Source organism: Caretta caretta, chromosome 5, assembly GCF_965140235.1.
Source record: "Caretta caretta isolate rCarCar2 chromosome 5, rCarCar1.hap1, whole genome shotgun sequence".
NCBI classification, from domain to species: domain Eukaryota; kingdom Metazoa; phylum Chordata; order Testudines; family Cheloniidae; genus Caretta; species Caretta caretta.
In genome coordinates this window covers 32,962,088-32,988,403 of record NC_134210.1, presented here as the reverse complement: position 1 = coordinate 32,988,403, position 26,316 = coordinate 32,962,088, and the positions used below count along the sequence as shown (strand labels likewise).

The 26,316-nt window shown below is 41.0% G+C and overlaps 1 protein-coding gene and 1 long non-coding RNA gene across 4 annotated transcripts in view; both read right to left on the bottom strand.

Moving 5' to 3' along the window:
* Window positions 1-11,456, bottom strand: part of LOC125636338 (uncharacterized) — a 109,480-nt gene extending 98,024 nt beyond the window's left edge. The window contains exons 1-2 of the long non-coding RNA XR_007356558.2: window positions 11,374-11,456; window positions 10,949-11,045 (exon numbers count right to left, since the gene is read on the bottom strand). This is a non-coding gene — a long non-coding RNA (uncharacterized LOC125636338). The remainder of the gene's footprint in view (window positions 1-10,948; window positions 11,046-11,373) is intronic.
* Window positions 11,457-13,097: 1,641 nt separating this feature from the next.
* ISL1 (ISL LIM homeobox 1) lies at window positions 13,098-26,310 on the bottom strand. 3 transcript variants are annotated; one of them, XR_007356846.2, is made up of 7 exons: window positions 25,982-26,310; window positions 24,989-25,178; window positions 21,878-22,137; window positions 19,253-19,539; window positions 17,654-17,821; window positions 16,827-16,948; window positions 15,395-15,507 (listed from the first exon to the last, which is right to left on the bottom strand). XR_007356846.2 is itself a non-coding variant. In XM_048851350.2 (6 exons), exons 1-6 carry the CDS (start codon window positions 26,007-26,009, stop codon window positions 15,391-15,393), a joined length of 1,047 nt encoding a protein of 348 aa, XP_048707307.1. In that variant the 5' UTR covers window positions 26,010-26,310; the 3' UTR covers window positions 13,098-15,390. The 3 variants fall into 3 exon arrangements, 2 of the variants coding, with proteins under 2 accessions (XP_048707307.1, XP_048707306.1); XM_048851350.2 differs by lacking the exon at window positions 16,827-16,948 and having other exon boundaries at window positions 13,098-15,507; window positions 19,253-19,536; XM_048851349.2 differs by lacking the exon at window positions 16,827-16,948 and having other exon boundaries at window positions 13,098-15,507; window positions 25,982-26,309.
* Between the last annotated feature and the right edge of the window lie 6 nt (window positions 26,311-26,316).

The window sequence follows — 26,316 nt, the reverse complement described above, 5'->3', positions numbered from 1 at the left end:
TAGCATATGCAGCAGCAGCTGGCCACTCCCATATGCAGTAGCCCTCACCTCCTGGAGTTTCACATCCTTCCCTCACCAATATATGCAGCTTTGTAACTCAACAGGAGCGGACTTTTGAAAGAGAAGTAGGATTTTCTCTCATGTTCCTGTATAGTTGAAGCATTATTAGGGTGACCATATGTCCGGTTTTGGCCAGGACAGTCCCTTTTTTAAGCTCTGTCCTGACTTTTTTGGCAAAAGTGGCCATTTGTCCCGTTTGCTCTTGCTTAGTTGTCAAAAAAAGTTGGAATGTGCGCGGGGCGGGGGAGGAGCAGAAGCGATGCCAGCCCCACGCAGCGGGGAGGCAGGGCTCAGGTGCAGGGCAGGCAGAGCTTGAACAAGCAGCCCCAGCCTTTGGAATATATGGTCACTCCATGATCTAGTCTGTATGTTGCTGCTCGTTTGAACCCTGCCTGCCCCACCAGCGGGGAGGGGGGCTAGAGCGAGCAGCTGGGGCCAGCCCCGTGGAGAGGATGGAGGGGAGCTTGGGAAAGTGGCTCAGGCCAGCCCTGTGTCGGGATCAGATGAGCAGCTCAGGCCAGCCCTGTGGAGGCTGGGGGTTGGGAGGAGGGCTCGGGCCAGCCCCGGGTGGTGTCCCATTGGTCACCCTAAGCATTATGTATTAGCATCACTTCCTGCTCAGCACAATGGTATAAGAATAAAACTACTGATGGGCACAGCATTTAATGATGTATAGCAAACAGCATCATATGTGATGTATATCAAAACAAACACATGCATTTTTTTCCTAGTGAAAGAATAAAGATTTCCAAATAGACCCTTTCATTTTATTCTGACTTTTAAAAATGTATGACTTTATAAATATGATTGCATCAGACCACCAAGGCAAACTGTAAGGGTCAAATTCTGTCCTGACTTATCCATCAGGAAACTGCCCTCAAGTCATTGGAATTGACCAATATATAATCTGAGGCAGAATGTGACCATTGGACTGTGTAAATTACCAGATATTGAGAAAGTGGGATTTACCTGCTTTGTGAGGTTCTGTTTAAAATATCACTATGCCACATTTACTTTCCACAATTAGTTCAATTTAGACTCTAACACATCATGACAGAGAATTAACAGAGCCAGGACAGAGACAAATGAAAGAGAAGCTGTAAATATTTTAGAAAGAGAAATACAGAATCAAGGTTGCAAAAAGCACGCTCAAATGAAGACACACATATGTTGGCTGGAAGAAGAAAAGCCCACAACTTTATTGAATATTAGAGTAGGTAAAACATAACTAAGCCAACAGACAGGCAGCTTGGGTGGTTTTCAGTCAGTCCCTAAATGACAATACATTGCCCCTGTATTCTGATATAAAAGGCTGAACCAAGCAGAATCTCCAATCCTCACACAGAGACTGAGCCTTGCTGTGGGAAAATCCCTAACTTTTTCATTATGACCTTGAAACTCTCTAGGGGCAAACAGAGTGAACATTTGGATGATTAAGTGTAGAACTAGTTCTTTCAAAACATCTTTGGGGAGGGTTAGCTTATTCAGTAGACATATGGCATTTTTAAACATCCTGGGTCAGTTCCTCAATGCGTGCTCTGGCCGCCCTGTGTTGTGGGAGTGGGGCAAAAGGGACAGGAGTAGGACTCTCTGCCAAACCCTCCTGCACATAGGATGTGTCAGGAGTGGGAGGGGGATACATTCAGGATGGAATGAAGTGTGGACAGATGATGCTATGCTCCAGTGAGCCTCAGCTGTACAATGACCCCTAGGGAGCTATTGCCAGCCTTCATAAATTAGAGCAGCCCTGAGGCTGACCTAATTTGAACCTTAGGTTGAATTGGCACCTGACTGGCTCCAGGACCATAGGAGCACAAAGGAGATTTAAACTAAAGACACGGTTGTCCCTACCCAAGCCTCCCACACCAAGATCCAGCTAGACCTCATGATCTGAGCTACTACTTTGAATACCTTTACTCTGTTTGTTTTGTTTTGTAGTGCCACATTGTTTATACTATTGAGGATAAAAACATAGGAATCTATCTCCAGGTATTTTGTAAATTTGCATCCACAAAAGTAAGGGCCCACCTTTTGAATATGTGGCCCTCAGTTTTAGAATACTGTGTGCAGTCTGAAATATAAGCATTCCACAGAGTCAGCAATAAAATTATATCCATAGTTTTCCACTTGTAACCATGCTGTCCACTTAAGAGATTAATTTATTGTTAAATAATCTGTTTTAAAATTAATTACATTATATTTTTTAATAAATTATTTTGTCACAGTCTGTTTTGCTAGATACTGTAGTGACAACCAGAATTAAGAATCAAGCTTATTTGGAGTCTCCTCATAAATTCTTGGTTGTGAGAAACCATCCAATATTATTGTTGTTCTTACCCCATTGTTCCCATTTTGTTGTTACTTTCACTTGTGTCATGTCTACCATTAGATCTAGATTTTTAAGATCTCTGGGGCAGGGACTGTGTCTAATTTACTTGTCTGTAAAATACCTAGCACCATTTTAGCTTTGAATAAATGTTTATGATAATAAAATATTTCCCTCCCAATGTAGGATTATCCCTGTGGCCATTTACTTTTTTGTCCAGGCTAATTTTAAATGTCCCAACCCACAGAGTTTCCATTTCTTTCCCTGGGGAAATTCTTCGACTCTCTATCCCAGTTTCACTGTGAAGATGCTGTTTCCTGCTACTCAAGCCAAAATGATCTCTTTATGATTTAAATCAATTGTCACTGGTTATATTTACTTAATCATTTTGAACAAGTCCCATAGAAAATGATAACCTTTCTATAAGTTGTTTGGACCATCCTATGGAATTCAGTATAGAATTATATCCCTGCTATTGAATCATACAGCATAGTTCAGACAAACTCTAGAAAGGTGATCCTGTCTTTTGAAATTTCATTTCATTGCACTTCACACACAGATCTGGGCGGGGGGATGGGGTGGAAGGGAATTGTCGTCCCCCATCCCCCCACCCAGATCTGTGTGTGAAGGGGCCCTTGTGTAGATGGCTATCCCCTTTCCTGCATGGAAGGGGCCAGAACTGAAGTGGAGGCATAAGGCACCTTTGCCACAAATTAAAAATAAAATCAGATTGAAAAAAATTAAGCAGCTAATCCTCAACCCCAAACTAGAAAATAACTATCCAGAGAAAGAATCAAATCCCTAACTGATATCCTCTTTCAGCACAGCTACCAAACCTTCTTGTGCCCTTCCCTCCCCCCAGAAGTCTGGGTGAATAGACCGACCTTGAAGTATGCCCTGAAGGTCAACATATTCAAACTATTGCAGACCAAAGGGGAAAGGGAAGGTTCAAAAAGAGAGGAACCCTTGTAGAAAACACACTGCTGGCAGCTGCCTTTCTTTCATACTGAAGGGGCTTCAACTTCAGCACCTCCCACTGACTGCAGCTGTGACCATATCACATGGGGAGAGAATCATTCTCTCGAGTAGGCAGGTCGCAGACCACTTAGAGCTTTGTAGGTCAAAAATAACACTTTAAACTCCACCTGGAAACTAATAGGCAGCCAGTGTCGATCCAGGAGCACTGGTGTCATGTGCTCCCAGCAAGATACACAACTTAATGAGCAGCTGCAGCATTCTGCCCAAGCTTCAGTTCAGAGTGATTTATTTGATGCAATATAGACTGCATTGCAGCAATCTAAGTGGCAAGGCACGGGATCATAAGGATGAGGTATACATTCAAAAGAAGCAACAACAGCCTTCAGATGACAGAAAATGATGGGGGAAAGGCCATCCTTCAACCTGCTGCAATATGATCAACTAATAGCTGAGAATTCAGTAATACCTCCGGATTGTGAACTGGCAGAAACACATCCTCAGGAAGAAGGGCAGATACAATCTTTGCCATATCTGCTGGCAGCTTCCCTCAACCTACCAGCATCACCTCAAGTCTTACCCAGATTACGCTCAGCCAGCCGGTTCTCATCTATTCCTCAATCTCACCCAAACAGTGGGTGGCACTTCAGAGCAATGAGTGAGTCAGATGAGACTAGGGTGACCAGAGAACAAGTGTGAAAAATCAGGACAGGGGGCAGAGGGTAATAGGCACCTATATGAAACAAAGTCCCAAATATCAGGACTGTCCCTATAAAAATCGGTATATCTGGTCACTCTAGGTTAGACAGATATCTAGGACCAGGTTCTCCCTTGTTCTGTCCCCTCCACACTGCTAAGGCTGGCTAGATCTTTGGTGCAGCAGAGAATCTGGGCCCTCTATGCTTGGTGCCATTACCATACTGTAAACACCATAGACTGTCTTCTCACTAGCAATACCTATAGACCCAAATGTACATTGAACAAGAGGAGCAGCAGTGGGAGAGGAGAGCTGAGTCCTGCAGACTCCACATGACAGAAATCTTGGGGCAGAAGAACAATTGCCCAGAACTACACTCTAACAGCCCCACTGAATTACAGACCTGTCTACTCCCAGTAGGGTTCACAGACCTGTCAACAGTACCTTACCTCAGCCATATCAAAAGCATGCAATAAATAAACAATAGCAGCATGGACACCTGATCTTCATCCATCATTAGGAGGTCTTCTAATTCTAACCTCAATGTTCTTCTTAGATCTATACCTGGACCGATGAAGATCTGAGGCACCCACATACTTTGGGAGTTGTTTGTCTTGCCACAACTCTGCACAGGATTATAACTAGGAATGGTAACAGATACCAGGCTGTCAGTATCAGCTGATGATTGCTTCAGTAAAGGCCGCACCACATCATCCATAAGTGAAGCCAGAAATATGCCCTCCCTCAGAGAAACACTGATGTGCTCCAACAGCAGCTGACACTCTTTTCCCCCCAATAGCCTTAATTAGCCAAAAAGGATATTGATCTGAAGCAGATTGTAGTATGAAGGGCTCCCAGCACCTCTGCTAGCATCACTGGCCTAAACTCTGCAAGACAAGACTTAGCATTTGTGCTCTCCAGATCCTGTCCCACATCCACAGCTACATGTAGCTCAGCCTGATTTCACTCATTTTTACCCCAAACAAAACAAACAAAAAGAAATATTGTACAACACAAAGAAACTCACACCAACCACTAGTTAGAGACAGCTCAATTAGCAATGTCATTAAAACAGGTGAAACAGCAGACCATACTATTAACTTTTGATGAATTTTTGTGCTTTGAATTGTTTAACAGTTGCTTTCAATGGTACCCTGTTCTCTTTGGCCCAGTCACTACCTCTGATCCTAAAGCAAGATTTAAAAAAAAAAAAAAAAAAATTAAGAAAGAAAGGCATAACACACTCAACTTATTCCTGATTGTAACAAAATAAAAAACCTACTAAATAAGTGTATTGTTTGTATGAACCTATTGTTCAGCCCAACATTTGATCATGCCTTTTGTTTTAGAAAGTCTCACTTTTTGCAGCATAAAACAAATGTACTGTCAGTGATTAAGCTGTTTTTTCTCACGCCTTTCATTCTTATTTCCCATTTTTCCTGGAGAAGCACAGTGAGCTCTGGGGCCCAGTTCTTCTCCCATTAACTTGTCAGGAGTTTTGCAATGAGGGTGGGAGCAGGAGCAGACCCGAATTTGAACCTGTGCGTGAGTGAATAAATTAAATGCTTAGAAGAGCTGGCTTTGTGTCCATAAAGGCAAATTATTATTGTCTTCATGTGCTAAAGTCACCAAGCAGGCTTTTTATGCTTCTAATTATCATGATTATTGTTCATGTTTATTATGAGAGTGCCTAAGATTTCATCAAGCACTGCACAAACACAGGGTAGCAGTAAAGAATAGTAAAATAAATCTCTAAATAAATGAGCTGATTCAAACAAGAAAAACATTTTAATAGACAAAATATTTACTGGAAAAAGTTATATAAAATTGAAAATTATTAACAGAATAGTTATAAAACTAATGTTCATGGTAGTTAAAACATTAATAGATTTTCTATTGTCTCTTTGTTTTCTCATGTGTTTTGGGTGCTATGTGTTGGGAAGTTAGCTGGAGAGAGCAAACTCAGACATTTCCAAATGACATAATCAATCTTAAAAAAAAAATCTACAAACTGCTGAGCTGAGAATTTAGGTGACATGTTTCCTTCCAGGACAATTTTAATGGCTAATTCTTCAACTCCTAGTACCCCAAAATGATATTAATACAGTATATGAAAAAAATTGGCATGTGATCAGTCCATGATATAGCCTAATTGTTTCTGGCATTACCTACATTTAATCAGCAGAGATATTTGACTTTGAAAAGTGATGAAAGTCAATGGGCCGAATTTAAGAAAAGAGGCACAGCTCCATTGAAGTCAATGAGTGTTCGATTCATGGAGAGCTTGAAGACTGTGCCCTACAATCTGTGTTGTAAAATACATCAGTGCATATATTTACATGGTAGACCCAAACGGCATTGAAAGTTTACCAGTTCAAAGTGCTGCAATTTATAAAGCCCATAAATAAGAATTTACAAAACTGCTGTTTAAAAAATTGTGAAGTATAAGTATCCAACTAACTTTAATATACTGCTTCCGTATGAATATTGTTTCCCCCCCCCCCCAGTTACATTGCACTGAGAAGCAAGGAGACGCAAAATGACAACTGAACTGAAACCTTCTTTAAACAAAACTGATACAACTAGGTGAGCTCACAAGCCATTAGGGGCTCAATCCTGCTCCCACTGAATTCCTTAGCAAAACCTAATTGACTTCAGTGGTGATGGGCAAAACAAGAAGAACCTGATCCTGAAAGCCCTTACTCAAGTGAGTAAAATTACTCTACTGCTTCAGTGATAGTGATTTAGACAGGGGGAAATTAAAAAGCTTTTCAGTTCATTTTTATTGGACTGAATCCTGGATTTCTTGTACACCCCAAACTGCCACTGGCTTCAATGGGTGTGAAAGGAATTCAGGATAATTCTCTATATGTAGGTTTCAGAGTAACAGCCGTGTTAGTCTGTATTCGCAAAAAGAAAAGGAGTACTTGTGGCACCTTAGAGACTAACCAATTTATTTGAGCATGAGCTTTCGTGAGCTACAGCTCACTTCATCGGATGCATACCGTGGAAACTGCAGCAGACTTTATATATACACAGATAATATGAAACAATACCTCCTCCCACCCCACTGTCCTGCTGGTAATAGCTTATCTAAAGTGATCATCAGGTTGGGCCATATATGTAAACTCTATGTAAAGTCTATATGTAAACTCTTAAATGCACACAGATAGAGCCCACTTCTGCAAAACCTTATCCACTTCATTTTGCAGAGGGGTAGTGCATTGAAATTAGAACGTCAGAAATATTTAGGTTAAATTAGTTTTGTTTGTTTGTTTGTTTTGGGAAGGATTGTTTGTTTTGTTTTGTTAGTTTTGCTAAGTTCTGTAAAATAATGTCTAGACAATTTGCATAAAATATACTTTCCTGCCAGTGGTCCCTGAAATAGGAATTCCTACAATTGTGTCTTCTAGGGTGCTACACTTGAGTAAAGGAGGGGCTGTTTGGTTCCACAACATTTTGCCCACTGGGCTCTGTAAGTATATTGGCTCAGATTTCTAATTATTACCAAACAAGGTGCTTTTTAGTGATGTATTGATGGGTTAATAGTTTTGGATGGTAAATACTGTGTGGCTATATATGGTAAAATAGATATTTAATGCAAAGTAGAGAAAAACAACTGGAAAAAATTGGTATTTTCAACTATGAAATTAGGCACTGATTTTCCACCCATTGAAGTCTGTGGGCTTTTGCTGTTGACTTCAGTGGTAGTAGGACAGTGTCCAGAGATAATTATTTACCTTAGGAGCTATGTGCTCAAGCATCCATACAAGTAAATGGTAAATCTTCCACTGGCTTTAACAGAAGCAGAAGGCCCTATATGAACTAATATATAGGGCCTGATCCTGCAAATCCTTACTCCCAGGAGTAGTCCAATGAATTACATGGGACTAGGTACACCAATGAGGAGAATTCTGCTCTGCATTTGCAGGATTGGACCCATAGTTTGTATCCTGATATTAATGTTGGGATAAAATATTTGGACTCCAAACCCTGGTTTATTTTAAAAGTGCCATATTAATTATAAGAACTTATTCATCGCATCACATTTCTATAGGAAGGATAACTTATGAGCTGTAGTAAAAACCTTCATAAACTTTTCAAGTTAATTCCCACCATATTTTACTTAATCATGCCCAGTGACCCGTCTAACATTATCTCTATATACCTGCTAAGTTTAACACAATTCAAACAACACCTTGTATTTGTGACAGATCAAAATAAACAGCAAGTTTTACCCATGAGGGAAAAAAATAGTGCCAGGATTACTGTTAAGAATCCTTTTCTGGGGAAAATGTAGTCCTGAATTCCCTGAAACATTGGAGATCCTCCTATTTTGTTTAAATGTCTTTGATGAGAAATTATTAGGAAATTTATAAGTTGTAATTGTTGTGCTCCAAACACAAAGGTGTTTATAACTATGAAGTCTAAATATAGAAACACTGGTCATCCACAAACTGCAGCCTTCCAAATTGTATAGGAATTGAGTTGCTGGCTACAGACAAATTTCCTAATTTCAGGTTAGTACCCTCAATTACAATATCTACTGAAAATAGTATGCAATGCTCTATGGTTATAGCAATCAACTTCCTTCTCTCAAAATAGACTACCATGATTATAGCCCTGATCTCAATTACACCGGTGTAAACCCCGAGAAACGACTCCGAAAGGGATACTCCGGATTTACACGCTGTAACTGCCGCGATCCGAATCTGCTCCTGTCTCTGCTGGATAGATAGAAATAGAATTCTTATAGACCCATTCACAGTACAAAGAAAACACAGGGACCCTATACAAATCGTCCAAACAAACAAGGAACCAAAAAAATTTGAAAGATCAAAAAAATCGGGGTGACATACAACCAAAGGATTCCCTTCTCCCTGGTTGTCCAAACGAAGTTTACTATTGAGTTAAATGTTCATTCATCTCAACTGCACCAAACCATTTTAATTGCCTGCAGTACCCACAAACCTAGCATAAAGAGGTTAAATTTCCAGTTCCCAAAGAAGATCTGGGATCTGAGCTGACTTCCTCTCCTTTAATTGAATTGGTTCGATCGCTCCCTAATGATGAGGAGTAAGAGGGAGTTTAGCTTCTCACACACACACACACACAAAACTTGAACTTAAGCAACACGATCTAAACACGATTTTTGACCCTGGCTCTCATGACACGATTCGGGGTCCCTATTAGAACATTCCCTTTTCTGGCAGTCAGGTGGAGGCTTACCCCCAAATGAATAGTATAATGCAGAGGTTTTTAAAAGAAACCGACAATTTCGTAAACTCCTCGTGCGATCTTGTTTACACGCTTCGTCTGTGGGTGGGGAGAGGAAGCGAGGTGGAGAGGGAGAGACAGGCAGCTGAATGTTTTGAAACATTCACCATTAGAACAATAAAGAGAGCTGTAAAGCCTCCAGGTGGTGTATTTGTTGTCCTGTCTGCGAGGTGTGGTGGCTCCTGGCCTGGCAGATCCTAGAGCTGCTGTGGACATTAAGAAAGTCTTTTTTTGGCTGATTCCAAAGACAGATAAGGAGCCGCCGAACCACCAGCTCTGTCTAGACTTCGGACCTCACAAGTCAAGCTCGTTGTTTGGATTAGCCTTGGAGATCTACCAACCTGAACAGCCTCCGAAAGAAAAGACACAGTAACACCCTATTTTCCTCTTCCTATTGCTTCTCAAGGTCTGCCCCATAGATAGGAGCCGAGATCTGGTTTGGCCGGTGTCTCTATTTCCCATACACCTCCCCCACCCCACCTCCCTTTTTATCTGTCTCTCACGGCTCCTCGCCTTGCTTTGTCACAATCTGCGGGGTGGGGGGTGGGGGGAGATAAATAAACGTACTGCTGAAATCCCAGTTTTGCAAATTCCCTCGTAGAGCTCCATAGCTACCGGGAATCAATTCAATTGCAACAGCAAGGACATACAGCCGCGCGGCTGGGTTATAACCTAGGGGACCCGATCCTTGTCGCCCTGGCGTCCATACTAGCAAAAACTGATTTTAGTTTCCATAAGAACAGGATCGGGCCCAAATTGCTGAGTGTCACGTTAGAGTTTGATTTTTTTTTAAAAAAAATCCCGTATCTGGTCACGATACAATGAAAATATACGGAAGGGGGAAAAATACATACAAACATAACAAACAAATCAGGTCAGGAAGGCTAGATGTCTGCAAAATAAATCACACAACTCTTTCCCAAGGCACAGGCAGATGAACTTTGCATCAGCTTCCCTCGCTAATGACAGTGCAGCCAGTGAAATATACAAAGCTACCGCATTCTGGTCAGTCATACCGCGAGTCGCCTCTCTCACCCCGCCCCCACTCCAGCCTCTCTTTCTTTCTGACTCCTTATGAACTAGCTTCTCTGTCCACACTTCAGGAGTCCCTGGGAGGAGCGGACAGATCCTCCATCACGGACTGGGACATTGTTAGCCGTTAAGTTTATGTTTGTGGCGCCTGAGCTCAAACAGTCATTCAGTGGCTTGCTCTGTTATCAAGAAAACAACAATCAGAAACAATCAGTAAACAGGATCTCTTTCCAGCCCCCTTTCTGAACTACTCACAGCTCAGCTGAAAAATACAAACCACACAGAAGTGAGACTCAATATTGTAAAATATGTTAAGGATTTTAAACATGTAGAAACTGCTGCAACTTGTGACTTTCATAGTTAAAAACAATCTTGGTATTACTTCCCCATGAAAGCTATTTTGAACTGTTCCTGGCTTTATTCGACTAAAACTGACCAGAGGGAAATCTTGCAAAAGGGTGTTAATGAGCATCCCCTCCACACATAGAGAGCGCTTAAATGTCACTGGGTTTGGGGTTTTTTTTTCAATTAAGTGACCCAAATTGAAATTTACAGCTATATACATAAAATCGAGTACTTACTGTTGAGCTATTTGACTTGTCTTAAAATTGAAATTCAGACTCCAGATCGTCTGCGTGTCATCCAAACGTTGGTTTGGGATGTTCAGAGATAATTTACCTAGAAAAAAATGAAATGAGAACAGTTTTGAATATGACCTTGGTGCAGACAATAGTCAGAGTGAACTTAAACAATTACTTAATAAGATCAAAAACAAGATGTTCATGTGAACAAAACACTCTGAAGTTGAACATTGGTAGTGCGGGTTGTTCCTTATCACGACACAATAGCAAGGAAAAAGAGCCTGCAGGTTTTGTTAATTACCCTCCGTTTCTTCAAGTGCATGGAAAAACTAGCGAATGGAATAGAACAAATGAATACATCCAAACAATGATTCTCTCTCTCTCTCTCTCTCTCTCATATAAATCGTGGTTTCACCCTGGCTCACCTGAGTATTCTGTGAAGTCACTAGCAGTGAACTACTCACATACGTTTGTAAGGGCAGAATTTGTCCCGCCGTATAGGTCTCTCAAGCTCCTGAAGAGGAGGGATACAAAGAAAAATACAAGAATGCAGGAATCTTCAGACAGCACGAGACTTGTTTGAAATTATCTGTAGCTTCATTTTTAAAAAATCAGCACTTCTTAATTTAACTAATTCATCCTTTAACACCCCTCCTGCCCCAAGGTCTGAGCGCTAGAAACACAGATTTGCCTGGTAGCGTGTAAAACTGAGTCTACTTGAAGGATAATTCTGATCCCGTGGGAAGAGTTGGGATGAAACACATAAAGAGAGACATTAGTGTCGGGAAAAGAGTTCCATACTTTTTAGAAATGCCGCAGAAAATAAGTCATATTTTCCAGAAAGAAGAACTCAGAGCAATGAGATGGGGAAGGCTCAGGAATCATAATGGCAATCTAAAGGCATACGATTAGAAGAGATTTTTAGACACACTCTCTCGGGATATATATAAATTGGAGTCCTCTTCTTGAGGCAAAACTGTAAAACTTAAAATCAAGAACTAGGCTAAAGAGCTCAGAAAATGTTTTGAACTATGAACATAAACAAGAATCTGATTTTTGATTTTTTGTTTTTACAACAATTACAACGAACAGAAGTAGAATGACACCGATCAGTCTATTTCACTGCAGTCCAATAAACTCTGAGTGAAACATTTGCAAACTGCAGAGGTGACATACTTTCATACTGTGGATTCAATACACACACATACACAGATGCAGGCGTATACACTGGCATCTCTTTAGCAATTTAGATAAAAGATCCAGATAACTGTAATGAGATATACAAAAACTCCATGTACTAAGCTCCTTAATGCGTTTAAAAAAAAAATCCCCAAATTGGCAAATTTCATTTCAGCTCCATTTAAATTAGTTCACAAAAGATATAAAAGAAGTCCGGGATTGTTTTTCACGAGGGAAAATAATTATACATTTTAACTTCACATCAAAGGGTCAAATTGCCGCAAAGCCCCAGAAGCTGGGCAGTGGGGAACACGGTATTCTATATTCCACAGCAAAGGGGAATGGACTATTGTACGCATAGCTGGGAGACACATAGCTACTTAGAAATGTAAAATTCAAACATGAATCCTGTACAAATAACAGTTAAACGAGGAAATCAAAACAAAGCCTTGTAATCCGGAACAATAAGAGACTTGCGATTTTTTTCTTGTCTAGGCCAGTACGTTCTAACTCTCAGCCATATTGTGACTAACCCTGATCAGCGTGGCCCAATTTTGATTTAAGTGGGAGATTTCCTTGCTCAAGGAGGGCTGAACCGGAGCATTTGCCACAAATTAAACATATCACTCAACAAGCAAGTCTAGTGCACTGGTATTCCCCCAGCATTTGCAACGAGAAGTTATTTTGTTTCCTGTGTCCACAACAAGAGTGTGTAGCAGGGTTTGGCAGAAAGAGTGAAAGAAAAGCCAAATATAAGGGCCCAGTCTTGCCCTTAACCGCAGCTTGTGCTCCGCCAGCGACGCTCTCCCTGGAACTGAATTCCCTCTTTTCAACAGTAGAAGCAATTTAAACATGCATTGAACCAAATGGCATAATGACATCCTCACCTCTCCCTTCCCTCCCCCCGCCCCCAAGAATGTTACCAACCCTATGATCCTGTATGAAAATACAAGTGTTACTCCTCACACGGTTTAAGGTAGATTTCATATTTATTTAAATATTTATCAAGTATTCAAAAATGTATTACACTTGAGCATACAAAATGAATCCAGTTTCTATTCTTATATTAGACTTTTAAACCCCCCGCCCACTGTAGAAATGGTTTGTATATACCTTACCTAGCTCGGGGTGGGTGGGGATGATGGGGGGGGGGGGGTGGAGGGAGGCTGAGAGGAAACAAGATTATGTTAAGAAAACATGAGGCTTTGGAGAAACTGTCATGCAAACCAACTTGTCTTTGTCAGACTCAAAATCTCAGTGTATCCCAGTTGTTAAGGATTTTTATTTATTTATTTATTTTCATGTGAGCCTTTGTCCTGTAATGGCTGTAAGCACGAGGGAATAGTTGAAAAGGAGAGAGGAAAAAAAAAACCCACCCTACCCTTTCCTCTGGTTTTCTCCCTCCCCCCCCCCCAAGTTTCTAGCTTTCACTACCACCTTCCACCCCTCCCCCAGATTAAAATAAAGGAAGAAAGGGGGGGGGGGGAGCGGGGAAAGGAAGTCGAAAGAAAATAAGAGAAACACCAATCGTGAGATTTCACAGCAATATCCCTTCAAATCTATTCCTCCTGCAGCATTTTTCAATCGTTTTGACAGCAGACACTGATAAATAATAGTCATACTTGACTTACTAAGCAAAATATGTCCCTTTTATCCGGAGCTTATACTTCAAATACAGGTCACTTCAGCAATCTTAACAAGGATGCTTTGGTATACAGCACTTTCTTCTTATTATTATTGTTTTTTTAAAATAATACAACTCAGAAAAGCTGAGTTCTGTTGGCTATCTCAGTTCTTTAGGTGTCTCAACATTGTCTGGTTATGCCTAGAGTAATATCACATTTAAAGGGTAGGAGAGGAGGGGGAAGGGAAAGCTTGTAACGTTATCAATTGAAAGCTAAGGCATCAAACTAGCCCTGATACAGTTGTTGAAATTGAAATTTACAAGCTGGTCGTTAATACTTGCAATAAAATATCACATTCCGTATTTTCAATAGCAACCGACTTTGCATGCAATATTTTATTTCAGGTATTTAGCTGAGAACTTGTAAATATATAAAAGAGGGAACTTTTGTTTTTCTATGTTCCAAACGCTTATTTAGTGAAATAGTCCTGAAGATATAATAATTCTACATATGGCGCTTTTATTTCACATAATATTTAAGAAAAAAAGACAAAATCACATAGAATTAGACATATAATTCAAAGACCACGATACAACCTTTTTCTTCTTTTTTTTCTTTTACTTCAGCAAACAAAAACAAAAACTAGAGTCAAATGACATGAAAAGTGGCAAGTCTTCTGATAATAAATAATAAATTACTTTATAATTTTTGCAATGCAAGAGTAAACCAAAAACAAAAAAAAATCTCTTTTTCCTCTTTATTTCCAGAGAGAGAGAAAGAGAGAGAGAGAGAGAGAGAGAGAGAGAGAGAGACGTTTTAACCCATAACTATACACATCTTTGGGGGGGGGGGGGGGAGAGTTCTTGGACAGACACGATTCAAACACAATCCCGAGACGCTTTGTGGCAAAGTAGAGGTATACCTTGTTGCAATGCTTTATAAGTCGGTTTTTAAATAGGAATTCAAAAACCTATTTTTAAAGTCACTTCAGACTTCTCGATAGAGGATGGATCTCAGCAAAACCAAACCCCCAGCTACAGTACATGCTACAAGAGACCCAGGAAACAACCCCTTAAGAGTCAACTAAAAAAAAAAAAAAAAAAAACATTGCAAACCAATGCAGCTCCTGCTTCCTGCAATGAATCTTTCAACCATGCGGGGCTAGATTGTCTTTTCCTGATGTTGTGAAACCTATTGGAGCTCCTTTTTGGCAATCAATGACCAATAAGAAACAGCACCATTCGGATTAGGATGACTATAGACAGTCTCTCTATCTCGGTTTCTTTCTATGTTCAGTCAAATGAACAGATGCTTCTTTTTCTGAGATCCACGCATACAAATCCTCTACGTTTTAAAAACGTCTTTTCGATGCTCCTGTGGTCACTGGATATCATGTGTTTATTTACTCTTTTAAATTATTATTATTATTCTAGTAAGATCCCATGATTGTCTTCACAGTGTTGCTACCATTTCACCTTGTCATTTATAACAAGACTCCGTGCATTTCATGGAGCGTTCTTTGCTAGGTTCATTACAGGTTTGTTAAATACTTTTAAGTTTCAGAGTCCCAACATGATAACTTTCCCACTCTCTTCAATGGGGGAAAATAATAATAAAAAAATCTGAACGAATTGTTCCTCATGCCTCGATAGGACTGGCTACCATGCTGTTAGGTGTATCTGGGAGCTGAGAGGACATTGATGCTACTTCACTTCCGGTGGAATTGGAACCTGGTCCTCCTTCTGAAAAATTAACCTGCCCAAAAGAAAATAAGGAGAGGGGAGGTTACAAATGTAGTTACAGTTATCAATTAAAGACAGGAGGAGAAGAAAAAGATTTATAAAAACATAAGCAACATGCACTACAAAGGGCATCATCTGAATCTCAATTAAATCAATGGGAGTTTTTCCATTGACTTGAATGACTTTTGAATCAGCCCCTAAGTCAATTCACAGAACAAAATGGGCTGTGGGGGAGGGGAGGGGCACACAAAAACTGTTATTAATTAGACCTGTTTTCACAGGTCATTCAGAGATCTTTGCATTCTAATTGTTCAGGAATTTCCAACAGTGTGTTGCAGTCAATTCTTTAAGAACCGTTATGTGTTTTCTGACATGAAACTGCAAGGCTACTTCCCACTCTCCTTTATGGTGCATAATACAATAAAAACGGGCATAATGTGTTTTCTTTTCAACAAGCCATCTTCTTCCCTGAGGGTGATGTGGACTCCATGGGCCTGTATTAAATGAGTCAATTGGGTAAAAAGGGTAACCAAAGCCACTGTGAGTTGGAGATCAGATCTTAATCTTACAATGTCCATAGTATGGAGAGTTGAGCATTTCTAATACACCCACAATTCAGTTGGCTCTTTCTTGGTTAGAAAATTCGGTGATTAAGGCCCTTCCTACATTGCAGAAATTTGCACCAGCCACTTGAACAGTCACTACACTGGGTCCATGCTACAAAATGCTCCTGAGGCATCTATTTTTCAATCTATATGCTCTATTTTTGGTCTAGCTGTCATAGAAAAAATATAGGGCAAATTTTGCCTCCAGGTTACATCCCAAAATATTGAATTCTGTTGCTAGACCTAGTACCCACCAAAGGCCAGTCTATCCCAGGGCTCAAAGATCTTCTGTTCAATTAGCCCAAAATAAGTAAAGCAGACAAACCAGGTCAGTGTTTTGGTTTATTTTGTCGTTGTTGTTTCTTTTTTTCACGCCTACCGGATGGCTTGGTTTAAGCAGGGGGACTAGAAGATGCTCTAGAACCAAGATGATTTGTATCATAGCATCCACAGAACAGCCTGCTAAATTACAGGGCATTCCAAATGAACATAGCATTCCAAATGGAACAAATTAATTCTTCAGCATCAGAATAAGAGAAAAAAACATCATAAAAGTGAGTGGGTCACTAAAAGGAAAGGTCTAGAAATATACATTGGTGCTTCACACCTTTATTTTTATTTTCCAAGGGATCGTTTTGAAAAATTGCTTGATCAATCAAAAACCTCTATGGTAATATTTCGTTATTATTTATCACTGTGAATCGCTGAAAAACCATACACAACGTACCTTATTATTTTAAAGATCTGGTTTAAACACACTTAGGCCAGGAAATTGAGTTAAGGTTGAACTTCTGTCCTTAATTCACCTTGTTGAGCCTAAGTATTGCAGATGATATGGTCCCATATGAGCTGCCAAATGACGTAGGCATAAGGAAGTGAGTTAAGAACAGAATTTAGTCTTAAATTTCTGTCTTCTTGTTGGTTAAGCCAGTCCATTAATATTGTTTGGCTTTTGCATGTGACTATGTAATAACAATTCCCTTTATAAAATATAAGATATAATTTCAAAGGGGGTAGATATAAATATCTGCCTAGTGGTACATACTTAAAGAAAGATTTACACTTTCCCACCCTCCCTGTTTTAAGAATCTCATCGGTCTGGCTGACATAATATTCATACAGCTGAACTCAATTCTGTACTACATAGGCAACAAGAAAAAGGTGGACCCAATGTTAGTAATTGCTGTTGTAAGTTTACAAAGAGTAAAATGACGAATTGCTTATAGTTTTTAATGCTAGTCTCCTCCATAGATTTGCTTTAAAATGTAATGACTATAATTATCTTAATTACTATTTCAGACTGGTTTATGGGCCTGATCCAAAGCCCATTGAAATCAATAGGTTCCTTTCTACTGACTTCAAGTGGGCTTTCGATCAAACAACATAAAATCCATATTATTCAAAGTACTGACATATTGCAATAATGCGAATATCAGGAATGCATTTATAGTCTCGGGTTCATATCTCACAGCACATATACACCAAGTTTAGAGAATACCCAATATTCTGCCCCTTGTACACATTAGCATATTCAGTCTGGGAACTAACACTTACTAGCTGCTGAAAAGCAGGTTGATCTATGTCACTCTGCAATGCGAAGTCACTCAGTACTTTCCAAGGAGGCTGGTAACTCTGCACTTCCACTGGGTTAGCCTGTAAACCCCCATCATGTCTCTCAGGACTAGCAGCCACCATAGGAGTTCCTGTCATCCCTTGAATATTCTGTAAACAACCGACCAAAAGATGTTAATGAGCTTTGTTAACTTTATTGTATATAAGCACTGAGTCAATAAACTGCTATTCTATCTTATCTATACAGTCACCTTTATTTACATAGTTAATCTGCTGTGAATGTCTTACCCTATTCTACTATAGGTCAGCCTATTTCTGCATTTATCACACTGGAAGTTACTTTCTTTCTCCCTAATCCTTGTATTTCTTCATGCCCGGTTGCCTAAAAGGTTATTAACTACTTACACCAAATACCACTGCCTGGCGATGCATGGTAAGGAACAAGAAACAGTTAACAACCTTGGGTTTATATTTTGCGTCCATGCTGGCTTTCTGTGTGCCCTTAACTGGATCGTATAACCTCTACGCTACCCACCTCGGGTGCCTGAGGAGCTTTTGAAAATAAACGCTACGGCTGTTATGTACAAAAGGACTTGGAGCCTTCAGGAACAGTGTGCTGATAACATTGTGTTTTATTGCATTCTAACAGAGTAAAATGAATCTCCTTAAATGCCACTTAACTAGGCAGCCTTATGAATTCATAGTCTTTTTCGGGTCAGTCAATATACGAAATACAGAGGGAATGAGTAGCCGCTTGTGTCTTTCACCAACAGAAGTTGGCCCAATAAAAAAAAAATATTACCTCATCCACCTTGTCCCTTCTTGAAAGGCTCAAAGGGGTGGGGGTGGGAGGAAGGTTGCAAAATGGAGCAAGGCAACTTGTTTGGCTAAATCCTGCAATTTAAACGCGAGCCAGCTTGTTTGCGTCATGTGTGCATATGCACGCGTACATAACTATATATAATGCTGAAAATATTGTGACTAAGATGACAAATCAAGATCTTCCCCTTGCATTTGTCTTTTGCTGCACCGGGCTCAGTTGCTCACCTATACCAATATGCACGTTATAATATAGAAAGTGGTAAGAAAATGCATCAGATTTGTGGTTTTGACTCCCCCATTGAAGAGGGGGAGTGCATCTTTCCCCCTTAAGAGTCCATGGCGTTTGTAAAATGAATATCACACAATGCTTGGCTTCATGGCATCCCCTAAACTCTAGGGCTCGCAATTCGCATTTACTCTCATGCACACTGAATCCTGGGCCCCACCGAAAGGCGTGTCCACTTGAGCAGGCGGTGTAATCCTCTCGCTACGGTCTATTTTAAATTGCATTGGCAACAGAATAGGGGAATCATATTTACAGGAATCTGAAGGCAAACCAACTTGCACCACATCTGTACTTTTTTTTAAAAAAATGGAGCTCTCACATAATCAGCGGCAGTTATCTGCCCAGACAAAACCACACCCCAAAGAAGGCTGGGGAGAGGTGGGATCTCTCTCGTGGTACAATTTCAAGATCAAAGGATCGTTTCCACTTCCGGAAGGACCGTTCCATTAGGGTCCCAGCCTGCAGCCACTTACAGTTTTGTCATTGGGCTGCTGTTGCTGAAGCTGCTTCATCATGATGCTCCTTTTTTTGTCCTTGCATCGCTTGTTTTGAAACCAGACCCGGATGACCCTCGGGCTGAGGCCAGTCATTTCCACCAGTTGCTCCTTCATAAGCGCGTCGGGTCTGGGGTTGGCAGCGTAGCAGGTCCTCAAGGTGTGAAGCTGTTTCTCGTTAAGCACAGTCCGGACTCGGGTGGTCTTCTCGGGCTGCTTGTGGACGTGGGGTCGAAGAGCGGGCTGCCTGGCAGAGATAGGTTCTGCTGCAAGGGAAAGGGGGAGGAACGAACAGGATCCCCATAAGTAAGAGGCAGAGAATCTAGAGAGAGTCAGAGCTTTCTGGGGCAGATCCTTATTGAAAAGGCCATAAAGGCATTCAGCTCTGAAGTCTTGTCCTTCTCTCTCCTCTACCAGCTAAGGGAATCACACCACAATTGGTATTTTTTACTGTACAGACAAATAATTTTTTGGGGGAGGGGGGAGAGGGGCGGACGACAAGAAGCAAACTGAAGATCAACCCTGTATTATCTTTGACAGACAAGGAATATTCTACTTCATAATAGGCAAGGGCAGGGAAGTATTTATTTATGGAGAAGCCACAAAAGCAGATAGCTTAAAAGTTTCAAAAAGGGAGCACTTCGCATAATTTGCGTGCCTGCCTCTTGTATGTAGTCACTATCACAACATGGCCTGAGACCTTGAGCACAGTTACACGCACCGGCTACCAACGCCGCTGCTCCAAAACAAAGCAAACGCATCCATTGTAGAAAACCTTGTCTGTGAAAGGCGCATCCCGAGAGCCCAAGAGAAGGGGCTGTTTGGGAAAGTGGAGGATCAAGGTGAAGTTATGTCTTATGAAGATATTACAAAATCATAAAAGGGGAAGGGAAAAGCATGGCAGTTGATTATTTTGATGGAAACCGTCGGGAAATGCAACCAAATGGACAGATATTGTCACATCGAAAGTTAGAAATACATCGTTTTACGGATGTGCATATATTTTTTTGTTCTTCAGAAATTAAATTGATTAGAATAGCCTAAATGTTACTTGACCAGAAATAAAGGGGCAACATTACTAAAGGCCTGGCCAAGGAGTGTTCAATTTTGTCCTGTAAAATCGAGTTTCTATTTCTCCGTTGTCACAACAAAATCGCAAAGACATTCGATGAAGACCGAACAAGATCCCCCCAATACCGGTAATTTTGTAACTGCAGAAACAATATTCCCTATAAAACATGCACAAACATGCTCGAAGGGATGCGCATAATCTGCCCGAAATTCTGGACTGATTAGCTATATGTTTCTCTGCTATATATACATAGGTCACTTGAAAACTGCTCAGACGAGGCATCTGTGCCCCTATAAACATGGCAGGGTTTGTAAATATCCCTTAACCTTAGTTACCTGGATAGCAGTTCTCCATTCCTATCTTGTGTCGTTTATTTGTCTGTGAAAGATATTCCCCTTCCTGAAGCTCAGTTTCTATAACTATCTAATGCAAAGGTCGAAAACTAGAAGTATAAGTAAACCTGTATGCTGGGTCCAGTCTAAAGTTGCAACGCAGAGTTTAAGATGAAATTCTCATCAAATCACATAAAACGTCTCAAGAAGGCAGAATCGCTTTAAAAGGCAATTAGTGAAGATTAGCTTGTTGACAGTTTTAAATTACAGCCTAAGTGCTCGCCTGTAGTTATTAAGTCTATCTCTTTTTGGACCCCCTTTCTACCAATGTTTTAAAACAACCTGTTCCAAATGTTTTGGAAAAAAAATAATGAAAAGGGATTTGTGATTCAATACTGAAGTGCTATATATACACATTAGATTATCTATCTATCTATCTATTTATCTAACCAAACCACTTTCAAAGGAGGAAATGTATGACCCAAAGGGTCCACTGGTTCTCCCAGGCCTCTCATTCGACAAATGCACATACAATACCTGAGGTATGTACTTCCAGTGCACCACTAGATTTCAAGGTTTTAATACTGGCTTATATATGCGTGTATACAAATATATATATATATATACACACACACACACACACACACACACACATATACACACATATATACACACACATATATATATATATCGTATTTATATAAATCTATATACAGCTATAATGTATTAGTGTGTTTATATAAATACATACACACATATAATGTTTTAGAGGTAGATCTAAAGATATGCCTTCGGATATATGCATGTGTGTACATACATATAGCCAGGTGTGTGTATTCTATTGTCATATGTGCCAGGTGTTGCCGTTATATTGTCATCTATAGGTGTATATATGGATAATGATAGTATGTGTGTGGTTATAGCATTTCTCTAGGAAGGCTCACCCGTAGAGAGAGAGAGAGATCTATAGCTGTGCCTGGCTCTGCACAGCACACGTGTTCTGCAGAACACGCCATACGCATGCATACACATATATGTCTACAGGGCTGTACAGTACACACACAGAGAGGCAGAGGAATGAAGGAAAGACTGGAACAAAGCCCTGGCCGCTCTCGCTGCAGAGCCGATTGATGCACAAAGTGGCTGTGGCCTGCAGTCGCAGCAGCTCGCTCCCCCCTCCCCGGTGGGCTGGAGGAGTACCTGCCATCTGCAGCGGTCTGGCGGGATGAAGGGGGCTGAGCGGGTCCCCCGCTCCCAGGCTGGCCCTTTCCACCACGTCGTGGTCGGCTCGGCAGAAGAGGCCGTCCTCCCGCAGCGCGAACTCGTCCCCTGGGATGAGCTGGCGGCTGCAGGCCACGCAGCGGAAACACTCGATGTGATACACCTTGGAGCGGGCTCGCATCACGAAGTCGTTCTTGCTGAAGCCGATGCTGCACTTGGCGCACTTGATGCCGTATAACCTGAGCAGGGCCCGGCCCAGAGACAAGAAGGAGAAAAGAGGTTTCACCCCCAGTCGTGTGCAGCCCCCCGGCCCTGCTCCACTCGCCACACGCCGCCCGCTAGTTAAACAAGCCTTTACAGCACAGAAGCCAGAAGGGGAAAGGAATAAAACGGATTCAGTTACCGCCAATGCCCAGATCTCGCCGCTGTAAAAGGCAGCAGAGCTCAGACGACCCCCCCCCCCGGCTCCCGCAAGCACCACGGGGGCGAAGGGGGGGGGAAACAAACACAAAACCTCTGGGAGGATTTTCCTAACCCCTCTCCTGCCCTACAGCCTGAGTCGCCCAGCAAAGGGGGCGGCGGGGGAGGAGGGGGGCCCACCGGGCGCTCTCACACTGGGCTCAGGGCACGTTGGCTGCCCCCACGCTGCTCCAGAGCTATAGCAAGCCGCTTGTGTATAATATGTAAAATAAAGGCTGGCTCCGATGACAGAGAGTGACATCCATTGCACAAACACAAACCTATTAGCCTCCTTTTTTTTTTCTTTTTTTTTTCTTTTTTTTTTCTTTTTTCTTTTTTGGAATGAAACCTTCAGGAGTTTTGCCGCCTCCTGCACACTAGGGCTTCCAGTAGCTAAAGTTTTACTTCTCCCTTCTCAGGACACCGAAGGAGGAACTTTTCTAGGAACTACAGGTCTCAAGATTCTTTCTACCTTCCGCCTTCTTTCTGTAGCGTAACTTTTCTATTAAAGTGCGTTTTAAAGGATGCGGCGTTCCAGCCCTTCTCCTAATTCAACCTTTCCACTCCCCCCTCCCCCCCAACAACACCACCTTAAGCTGAACGCTAAGCCTTCAAACAAACGAAAGGAAAAACTTCCTTACTGGTATCTCAACAGAGCAAATAATTCGCCTCTTTGTTTTATACATCTTTAATAGCTACTGTGTTGGAGCTTGAGTCCTCTTCGATACGGAAAGAGGAAAGATATTTCAGGTAGCAATATTTATCTACATAGACAGAGATACATTTCTATTAGCTGTAGTTCGGAGTCATATTTCACAGCTCCACGGTGTATCGGCTCAGACTGAATATTATTTAGCTAACCTCTTTGATTAACAAGGCAAGTTAGTATTCTTTCTAATTCTAAGCATATATGCACACATAGGTATATACGTATTCACTCACACACTCCTAAATAGTTTACCACATGCATATACACATATGCTCTCCCAAATACCCTTTATAATGCACACAGTCTCTGTGTTGTGTGTATGTCTATACGCACACACATATTTACACCGTATTTGTGTGTGTATGTATAGCAGGGTGTGTGTCACACACAATGTATTCAATTTCTACTCAGATCTAAAACTTCTGAATAATAAGATCTCAGGAAAAATAACGAAAGATCTCCAAATATTATAGCTTAATAGGTACGAGTTATTTTTGGGCATATGCTTGACAATTTTATATTTGCTCAGAGTCTAGTGCAAGGTCGCCTAGCACAAATTGTACACCTTTTATTTTAAATAATTTGAACAAATGAAATTTGTTTTGCAGAAACTTTTCAAAGTTGCAATTATTTGCTCATTTCCCCTACTCAATGAAATTCACACAGGAACGGAATGACCAGATCACACTCCCAAATATTTTCTCTCTTTTGAAACGGGGAAAGAGTCAAAGAAGAACGTTAAAAAATAAAATCAAATAAAAACACCGCTCCCAGATGCGTTTAAACGTAAAGCTAAGAACGGAGCGGATTGTTCTCAACATTGCAAAACTTTGAGGATAATTTCACAACGTGGCTTTAAGGAACAAACTATTTATGATATTTGCATTAGAGGAACTCAAGTGCTTTATTCTGATTCGGAAATAAAATGAATCTACAAAGGTATCTTAAATGGGTGATATTTATTCCTAAAACTTTCTGTAACAATGTTTTGGCCATTCAGCATAGCTAATATCCAAAATTCTGCTATACACAAACCTAGCAGATGACACCAAAGGCTAGCAATAGATAAACATGACCCAAGAGCACAAATAATAAACATCCCCAGAGTTCTGCTTTGGTTTCGCTATAGTGTTAGGATTGGCAACTCTCACATTTTATCAGTTACCAGATTTTAATGTGAGGAAGGAAGCAGTTCCATTATCTAAATATACCCAATTGTTCGCGAACAGATGATGGGCAATTTGATCTGCTCTGTCTAATTCATCAGCACAGATAAGATAAGAAAGAAAAGGCAGTCAGGTATCACGAAGGGGTTAATATTTAAAAAGAGTGCATGCCAGTTATTTTAGCAAAGAAACATTGTAGTGTATCTTTTACCCTTATAATAAACGGCTCTTCCTTCAGAACTGAACTGTAAACTTCATCTTATTTTTTTATAATAGGCCCTACTGTAAATAGGTTTATTTGTCCGCTCTGTTTTTTCTTTTTTTACTGCATACATGTTTGAAGTGTCTTCATTCTGTATCTGATTTTGCCTTCCTGTAACTCGTACAACAAACACACAGAGCTGCATTTTTCAGGTATGTGTTTAAAAGCGACCAGCTCTGTGCCAGAATAGCTATACTATTAAAATATATTTATATGCTATCCTGCTTTGTTAGGATCACAGCACATATTGCAGGAATTGTGCTTTACCAGGAGAAGTCCTTACAAACTCTAGCTATTCCTGAGTTTGAGTGTTTTATATTTTTCCTTTTAATTTATGGAATAAACTTGACTAGAACTTTTCCCCTTATACCTTTGGAGAATTAACTTTTTTTTTTTTTTTTACAAAAAAACAAACAAAAAACCCCCCTCTCCCTCTGTCTGTCTCTATATACAGTAAAATCTAACCAAATAATCAAACAGCGTAAATGGCGTACCTGATATAATCTCTTTTACAGTAGGTTTTGCCATCCCTAACAAAGCACGTACAGGTCTCGTCCAAATACTGATTACACTCTGCACACTTCAAACACGCCGCATGCCATTCCAAATCCGGAGAAACCCTCAGAATATACTGATCGTGAATTTGATTGCCGCAACCAACACATAGGGAAATCAGACGTTTTTCTGAAATGAAAATAAATACATGATTGACTAACCGTTTACTCTCCTACAGAGATAAACACACTTTTAGTGTCGATCCCTTATAGGGCATACTCTGGGAGGTTTAGTTTTTTTTAAAAAGAGCATTGCACTTTCGGATGGTAATTGAAGTGTGCCATCAAAACCTTGCCTCATTTAGAAAGGAGGCGGAACGTATGTTAAAATGCAGATGTGAACAGCCTTCGGTGTGAAGCTTCTAATTTTGCAAGCCTTGCACGCAACCCAAACTCCCTCGTTTTGCATTTTTTCTTCGCTCCAGGGGATATATATATATATATATACACACATATATATGGGTTTGGCTGGAAGCGTTGGAAACTGAACGAGTGGATGTTTAAACCCCTCTCCCGTATAACACTGGGCTCGATATTGTGAGCAAGCATAGACAGCATTACAGTTGTCACTGGCTCTCCTTCGCACGCCTAATGCTAATTCGCCTACATGGGCTAGGTGCTGTATATTCAGGAAGACCCACTGGAGTCTAACGCGAAGACAGCTAAATCCCCAGGGCAGCCTAGAGATACCATTAAAATCCTGCCTGCGCCCCAAACTTTAAAGGCACCCAGGACCCAAGGCTAAGGATAAGAGGTTAAAACACAGCAAGCATGCAAGCATGGCAACAAAGGCACCTTCTCTACCATTCCAGTGAAGTTCAGATGAGCAGCTCCTAGCAGCTCCCTGCCTCACACGGTTTCAACAGACAGCACATTGATTCCAACAAAACGGTAAAAAAAAATAAAAATAAAAATAAAAAAAATCCTCCTTACTTTTTGGTGGGTCTCCCATGTCTCCCATATCTGTAAGAGGGGGTATTGTCCACAGTGGAATGGTGGTGTGCGCTTTCGTTTTAAGACCCCAAAGTAGGTTTTTAAGCGGTTGCTAAAAAAAAAAGCAGAGGGTGAAATACGGGCAGCAGCCGGGCTGCAGAGGCGCTGCTGGCCGGGCGGCACTGCCCTCTCTCGCGCTGCCGGGCAGTCCAGTTTTGCCCGTGTGCTGGGACTGGAAGAGGCGCTGCGGAGCCGGACTCAGCGCTGATCGGGCGCTAGGCTCTTCCTTATCTCTTACTCAAACTTCTCTGCTCCAACTCGGCTAGATCTCCATT